The sequence below is a fragment of the Mastigoproctus giganteus genome, chromosome 7 (genome assembly GCF_048544385.1).
Source record: "Mastigoproctus giganteus isolate SK-2022 chromosome 7, ASM4854438v1, whole genome shotgun sequence".
Lineage (NCBI taxonomy): Eukaryota > Metazoa > Arthropoda > Arachnida > Uropygi > Thelyphonidae > Mastigoproctus > Mastigoproctus giganteus.
The window spans coordinates 137,172,634-137,181,466 of NC_143581.1; the positions used below are offsets into that span (position 1 = coordinate 137,172,634).

An 8,833-nucleotide genomic window follows, 5' to 3' on the forward strand; every position below is an offset into this window, starting at 1 on the left:
AAGGCAATCACCGCCACCACCCTGGCATGCCCAAATACCATCATGCTAATTCTCCATTAAAAATTATAGAAAGGCCACCACTCCAAATTCTGTCTACCAACAACTCCATGCTGCCCACCAAGCTGAATACTCTCACTTCTTACCTGTCTTCACTGATGGCTCAAGATCAGAGTCATCCATCAGATCGGCTGCCATCTTCCCAGATAACATATATAACTATATCCGAAATATTCCCGACGAATGCAGCATATATTCAGCAGAGTTGTATGTGATCGAATAGCTTTAGGCTATATTAAAATTCACAATTATCAAATGAATAATATTAAAATCCACAATTATCCAGCAGACATTACACTCTCTTTCAGAATCTTCATTTCACATCCAATTCTGCTCAATCCCAAACCACATTGGGATCTGGTAATGCTGCAGACTGGCTGACGCTGCAGACAAATCACCCCAACTCCAGAACAACTGTAACGGTTAGTCCCCTATACAGACACATGCAGGTAATACGCAGCAGATTACTCTCCCAGTGGCAACAATATTGGCATGGCATATCACAAACAAGCTGTATCAGATAAAGCCTGTAATCAAACACTGGCAGTCTGGTCTGCACAGGAACTGCAGAGAGAGGAAGTTGTTCTTGCGTTCATTCCTGTGGAGGGCAGATGACTCTCCTGTGTGACTGCTTTTTAACCATATGACATATTTTATCTGTGTCCACATTATAGACACCAACATGTTTCTTTTATATATTACTTTTTACCAGGGCCGTGCAAAGATACTTGTGGACCCGGATGCAAAAGGGGTTAAAGGGCCTAGTTTATTTATGTTGAGATGTTGATAGCACCCCCCAGTGTGGTGCATCCAACACATCCCCCATTTGTTCAGTAATTATACACTCTGACAGAGTGTATAATTACTGAGCATTATACACTCTGTCAGATTTTTACAACAATGACCATGTGTTAGCCATTTTTTAGCTATTTAAAATCCTTAAACCATTTTTTTAGTCTATTTTAAATTTACCATTTTTTACCTACTTACATATATTTATTGTTATGCATTTGGACATAGTGACCTAATTTGTTTGGTCTCTGAATTCTTCAACTGTTATCTTTTATACAATTTGGCTTTGACACATTATAGCCTTAGTTGTTGATCTGCTAAAAAAAAACCCAAACAAAGCAAGCATAATCATATACAAAGATAACCTTCTAAATATTTCTTGAGATACACCTATATAAGGATAATGCCTTCTACATTGAGTTAGAAAATTCTATTAACTGTTGTGGTGAAGCCAAATTGTTTAGATTTTTGATTGTTTTAGACCACAGGGCTGTGGATAAATTCACAGTACCAATCAGTTTCCCATTTAATAATGTAGAAGATTTGTTGCACTGTGTTCAGAGTGCCAAACTGTGCTCAGAATTATACTTGAATTCAGGATGCTTTCAAATGCCATTGTGACCAGAGGACAAATAGTACTCTTTGTTAGCAACATGACATTACCACATTTGCAGAATTCCACAAGGATGTACAACTCAGCAAGTTTTAAGTTTAAGCTCTCGTGAACAAGGTCTTGGATGGTCTGTAAGGCTAAGGTCTGATACTCAACTCTACTCTTAGGTTTTCAAAGTGTGAGCTTCACGCTGATAAAGTAGTGTGGTTAGCCTAGACATGTCATAAATATGGATGGTATTCATTCCATGCCAAAAAATGCTGATGGTATCTGTGAGGCCAAACCACCAAGAAATATTAAGGAAGTAAGAAGTTTCCTGAGCAGGTAAACTTCTACAGGAAGTTTTTTTCCAGCATAATGCGACTTAATGAAAGCATAATGTGACATGCTGGGATGTGATAGACCCTATCTGATCTCTCACATAAGCAAAACTTTATGTAGAATTCGGTAGCATGCCTTTGAAGACTACATAGTTAGAAAGTTTCAGAACAGGTGTGTTAGAAAGTCTAACACAACCATTCTGAAATATCCTGAGATAGGTAGACCATTTTTCCTATCATTTCATGTTTCAGATATGGCCATAAGTGTTGTCATTTAACAAGAATATCAAGGAGGGTTTGCCCTTTAGCATATATGCCAGCAGGAAATTATCCCAAACCAAAAAATCTTACTCTGCAATCAAACACAAAGTTTTATCAATTGTATTTCCACTGAAGCAAATCAGACATTTGCTGAGAAGACATAATATTATAATTAAATATGATCATAAGCCTGAACTTCATATCTGATATGAAGGATAAAAAATTAAAGAATACTGAAGTGTTTTTTTGCAAGAAGTGGAAGTTCCAAGAGTTCACCTTAGATATGTCATACATTCCTGGGAAGAACACTTATCATTTATCTCAGTTTTCAGGAATGATACTTTAATGATGAAGATCTCTATAATAACTTCCTCTTGATCAGTGTTGGAAAAAGAAATCAGTATATCATTTCTCAGCTTGCAAAACACCACTTGCAGCATTCTCAGCTGCTTTCTTCATTAATGGTCTGTCCAGAGTCCAGAAAAGCGCCATTTTAATAAAATCATGTGTTTGATGCATTGTTAGCAACATGACTGATGATGATGACACAGTTTCTGTGTCATCATCATCATGACACAGAAACTGTGTCGTGATGATGCTATAATAACATCGTCATCTTCATCATCAGTCATTTTCAATTTACTGCAGGATGAAGGCTTCTCCAGCAGCTTTCCAGTTCCTTCTGTTTTGTGTAATGGCCATCCATTTACTACCCACAAACTCTTGAATTTCATCTGTCCATCTTCTATGTTTTCTTGTAGCTCCTCTTGAGTACCATTCTGTTATGTTCTTATTCCATCTGTCATCATGTCTTCGAGCTGTGTGTCCTTCCCAAGTCCACTTCAGGTCTTTAGTTTAGTCCTTTACTTGTGTTTGCTGCCTAATCCATGTGTGTTTCTCTTCTTATCCAACAGCCTGATTCCTAATATAATTCGTTCCATTCTTCAGTGAGCAGTTTTCAGCTTCTCTTCCATTCTTTTGGTGAGTGCCCAAGTTTCACTTCCATAAGTCATGGTTGGGGGTACATTAGTTCATTATTTTACATTTCAGACAAATTGGGATATTGCTCCTCAGTATGTGAATATATTTCCTGAATGTTATCCATCCAAATTTATTCTTCTCGACTTCCAGCCATTTATCATTGTTACGGCTAATTACTTGTTCCAGATAAGTATATGAATCCACCTTTTCAATTTCTACTCCTTCAACGATTATATCCCTCTCTGTGGCATACTTACTTGTTCATCATTCCTTTTGTTTTAGCCATATTTATTTTTAGTTTGAAGTCCTTTCTAACTCTGCATAATTGATTAAGGTTTTCCTTTTTCTTTATTGATAAAGATTTTCTTTGGGATTGTGGCTTATGATCACAATGTCAACTGAAAATTGTAAATGGTTTAGGTACTCTCCATTCACATTGACTCCATTCTGCAACCAGTCCAATCTTTTAAAAGCTTTCTCAAGGGCATCAGTAAACAACTTCGGAGATATTGTGTCTCCTTGTTGAACTCCTTTCTCAATTTTAAATTTGCTACTGTCTTTGTCTAGTTTAGTAAAGGAGATAGCATTCTGATATATTTTCTTCAAAATCATAATGTATGGGGTGTCTATGTCTTTCCAGTGCCTGGAACATTGCCTTATGCCATATGGAGTCAACTGCCTGTTCATAATCCACAAATGCCAGGCATAATGGTGTCTTATATTCATTTGCTTTCTCCATTAGCTGTGATATTACGTGAAGGTGATCCATATTTGGGAATCCTGTCCTGAAGCCAGCTTACTCTTTCAGTTGATCTTCATCAAGTATTCTTTCTAATCTTTTGGTGATGACCCATGTGAACAACTTGTAGATGTGGGATAACAAGCTAATTGGTCTATAATTTCCTTTCTGATTTGTCTCCTTTCTTATGCAGAAAAATTATGATTGCATTATTCCACTCCTTAGGGGTCATGTCTTTCCTAATGTATTTTGTGAAGAGTCTTGCCAGTTTCTGTGTCATGTCTCTTCCTCATAATTTAACAACTTGCTTCATCTTCACCTGGGGTGTTTTGGTTCTTCATTTTCTTCAATGCATGTTCTACCTTATCAAGAAGGATATTTCGGGCATGTTGTATTTGTGTTGCTAATTTTAGATCTACCTTCCCCATTGCTGGCATCATTCCCTTGTTCCTTAAGCACCTCCGCAGCCAGGTGGGAAGGAGCAGCAGTGCGTAGCACATGCTTCTTGATTAGACCGGGGTTCGAGCCCGTCACCACCAAATACGGAGGATGCGGAAAGGTCAGGAAATGACCACCGCATATTCCCGGAGCAATATGGCCTTAGTTGCTATTGCTCCTAAAAACCAAATAACAAACAACAACAATTTCTTTATAGTAGTCTTCTGCTACTTGAATTATGTCTTCTTTGCTATTTATAAGTACACTATCACTATTCTTCAGATTCAGTATCATCTATCTTTCTGTATTACTGTCATGACTGTTAATTTAAGTCCTTTGTTCCCCCTTAATGCTTCTTCTATGATAATTCTGTGATACCTGTTGCAATAAAGACCATAGTGATGATATTGGGAAAGTAGATAGCAACATTTCATCCAGTAAGAAATGAAGGTGACATTGCTTGCTACTAGAGCTCATTTTGCTAAGATGAAAGGTTTCATCAGCCAGTAGTACCTTCCTTGTCTGAATACTATTTGTGAAATATTGCTCAGAGGAAGCTAAAGCCAGCTTCATATGCCACTCATTTTTGATCTATTTTAGCCAAACTTTCGCTTTTTATGAAATAATTTTAATAAAACTGGTTGTATACTGGTTGTTCAGTTGATATTACCTGTAATATCAACTGAACTTCCACTTAAACAGGTGAACTTCATTATCAATTTCCAAATGCTGATATAAAAGTTGAGAAATAGAATGCTGTCACCTGGATTCAGTCCTGCAGCAAAAAGTAGGATCAACCATATTTTCAGTAATCTATATATTGCACTCATTCTATAAAGAACTGGGAACAATATGGACTTTTCTCGGTAGCATTAAAAAATTATTTTAAGTTATTAACATAAATTTTTCCCCATATATAAAGTGATCCCATACTATATGATTTTGAAAATGGCCAAAATGTCTTATATTATACTTGAGTATCAATGGTGTTTTTATAAATTTAACATTTTTTATTTTCGGTGATTAATGTATCTGTTTTGTTATTATAGCATTAGCAGGGGCATACGATGCAAGAAAGATCAGCATCAGCCAAAAAAAAAAAAAAACCCTCCCATTTCATTCATCTATTCATTCCAAATACTTGTCCAGCTCAGCCTTAAATTTATTCAAACTATCAATTTCCACAAGTGATGGAAGTCTATTCCAGCCATCAACTACCTGCTGGCTAAAGGCAAATTTCTGCACATCTATTCTACTACAACTGTTTTTCCTCAGTTTGAATCTATGCTCCCATCAGCATTGTGCTTGCTCAACCTGTTCAAGGCCTTATACACCTCAATCAGATCACCTTGCATCTGCCTAGTCTCCAGGCACTGCAATCTTGGTAAGAGCACTCCTTTCTTCCGCTTCACCAATCTTGTTGCTCTTCTTTGTACTCATTCTAGCAACTCTACATCCTTCCTAAAATGAGACCTCCAGACCTGTACACCATATTCAAGGTGTGGCCTGACCATTGCCTTGTACAACAGGATAATCACCTCCTTGTCCCTGCTAGCAAAATTGCTATATGTCATTGACAAGACTCCATCACCTGGTCTGCTTCATATCTGATGGCACAATTACCCCAAGATCTTTTTCACTCTCCACTTCCCTGAGTGTAGTAACCACACAGTTTCTCTTGCATTACTGCTTCCCATATACAGTACTTTGCATTTGTCAATTTTAAACTTCATTTGCCACTTCTCAGCCCATTTGCCAAACTTATCTAGATCTAGTTGCAGTAGCGTACTATTTTTCCTGTCATTAATAACCCTGCAAAACTTTGTATCATTTGCAAACTTGGACATTAAGCCTGATTAGCAAGAAAGGCCATACGGATGAAATTGGGAAAGTAGATAGCAACATTTCAACTAATAAGAAATGGAGACATTGCTGCTACTATAGCTCATTTGCTAGAGATGTCATTTAAGATGAAAGGTTTCATCAGCGAGTAATACCTTCCTGGTCTGGATACTATGATAATCCAGGTGTAGCAGTATTTGCCTATTCCAAAAAAAGTTTTTGTTTACTTTTTTTTTTTTTGTTTTCATGGAGAAAGGAATTTGTAGATTTTTCTTTCTTATGTGCAGATTTTGTCATTTAGATTGGTAAGTTATTTATATACTTCAATATTTGTTGCCTTCAGTTTTCTCTCAAAGTTTAAGGTAATGTAGGTGGCCCAAAATAATTTCTTTTTAAAGATTTTAAAATTAGTAAGTCATCAGTTTAAAATTTTTAAATCACAGAATGTTAACTGTGCATACATTATACACCTCAATCTTAATTTTATCTTTTCCTCTTTGTATTAGCTTGTCTTGAAAATAGCATCCCAGAGCAGATTTGACATTTTGTCACCAATTTTATTTAGTTATAAGAATAACTGTGTTTTTATCTTTCAAAGTCTAATGACATGTATCTTTTTAAATAGCAATTCTAGAGGCATTTAGAAACCTTGTCTCATGAGTAATGCATTTTTGTTTTCATTGAGACTAATATTATTTTTTGTTCTTGTATATCAAGTACTGTTTACCAATGAATAATTTTTCAAAATGACTTTTATAGTGGTAAAATTTTAGTTCACATTTCTCCATATGAACTAGAATGCTGAACTGTGGTTTTTTTTTTTTTTTTTTTTTTAATCAAAGTTTGGATGGGGAGCCAAATCATCTAGAATATTTTTCCTCACTATAAGAATAATGTATATCTTCATCAAAATATATAATCATAAATTATGATATTCATTTTGTTATTGGAATGGTCCCTAATTTCATAATGTGTTTTATTTACAGAACTTCCACCCGGTACAGCATGCAAATGTCATCCTTCTATTACTACTGCCACCACCACTTCCACTGCTACAACAACCACTGAGACACAGAAGACCGGCTCAATTACTATGCCTTATATATCATCTTTACCAGCTGTTGAATCTCAGAATTCAACTACAGGCCCTGATTGTTTTCCTGATTCCACTTTTCCTTTGACACATGACAGCATGATTATGACTTCTCCATCATCTGTGCTACATGAAACAAGTAATACTGCTGATAATGGTTTGGGATTTGATTTCCATCCTTTGAACGAAACTGAAACAGCAAGTTTGGATTTAATAAACTGTGAAAGTGATTCCTTTCATGGAAATCATTCTTTATCTTCTCATTCATCTATTTCAGTGGCTCATACTGTGGAAGACCCAAATAATGTAATAGATATGGATTATGAATTTTCTAGTTGGCTTGATGATATGATACTACCAGCAGTGACAGCTCCTATTACATTAAGTGCAACATCAAGTTACATTCAACCAACATACAGTGATTGTGATCCTCTTATGCCTAATTTGACCAATATGCATGACGATTTTGAATTATTTTCATTTGCAGATACAGATTTTAAATCATACAGTGATGTAGGACTTCTTTCATGGAACCGACTAGACTATTCTACATAGGCAAATGCATCATAGTTATTAATTTGAAATTTTATTCTCATTTCTTCTGTGAATCTAGGTGATTAAAGCAACTACATTATGAATGACCACATTAGTTAATGACCACAAGATACATTAATTATCAGAATATTTAAATGTAAACAGTAAAAAAAAAAAAAAAAAACATGACAGTATTTGACAGTTCATGACAGGATGTGCATTGTTGGAAGTCATTATTTTGGGGATTTACACTTTGGCTGATTCATAGGGGATTGTTTTTAATTGATATATTTATGTAGTCTAAAAAACGTTGGCCACTGGTTGAACCAAACTCTCTTAAGTGACATGCTAGTCAGCAGCTATTTCATTTGGGGGGAGGGGGTATACAGTGGTTGACAAAAACATTTTGAACATGCCTGCAACCCACAATGCATCACTTGTGAATTTTGCAAATATTGTGTTTTGCGCTGCATTGTGGGTAGCAGACATGTTTGAAATGCATTTGTTAGATGGGGTATGTATCTCTGTGAATGAACTCCAATAAAAAGACTCCACTTGATATACCTAATTGCCAAATGCGTAATTAATGGAAATATGAGCAATCATGACAACCAAACATACATTTTATTGCATCTACATGTACAAACTGAAATGACAAGTTAATGTAATAGTATTATGTACTGTAAATCAGCAAAATAAGTCCTTGATCGGCACCTCCATAGCCAGGTGGGAAGGAGCAGCAGTGAGTAGCACACGCTTCTTGATTAGACCGGAGTTCGAGCCAGTCACCACCAAATACGGAGGATGTGGAAAGGTCAGGGAATGACCACTGCATATCCCGGAGCAATATGGCCTTAGTTGCTAATGCTCCTAAAAACCAAATAACAAACAAGTCCTCGATATTTTGTTGTTCCTCCTCGAGCCGCAATTACAGCCTTGCAACAATCTGGCATAGAGTTAATCAATTTATGGATATACGGTTGCCCAATTTCGTGGTACCACACCCTTACAATGCTCTGCTCCAGCTGAATCTTACTTGTTGGCTTCTTCTGAGCAATTTTATATGACATTATGTACCAGCAATATTCAATAGGGTTCAAATCTGACTGTTCAAACCAGGCCAATCCAACACAGTAATGCCATCTTTTCTGAGGTATGATTGC

General features: G+C 36.2%; 1 protein-coding gene across 3 annotated transcripts in view; it reads left to right on the plus strand.

Moving 5' to 3' along the window:
* The window catches only part of LOC150083218 (uncharacterized), a 637,655-nt gene extending 629,948 nt beyond the window's left edge, over positions 1 to 7,707 (plus strand). For all 3 annotated transcript variants that reach the window (XM_090377919.1, XM_090377920.1, XM_090377921.1), the window contains exon 16: positions 7,030 to 7,707. In XM_090377919.1, the coding sequence (XP_090234045.1) occupies positions 7,030 to 7,691 (662 nt within the window). In that variant the 3' untranslated portion in view covers positions 7,692 to 7,707. The remainder of the gene's footprint in view (positions 1 to 7,029) is intronic.
* Positions 7,708 to 8,833: the final 1,126 nt, after the last annotated feature.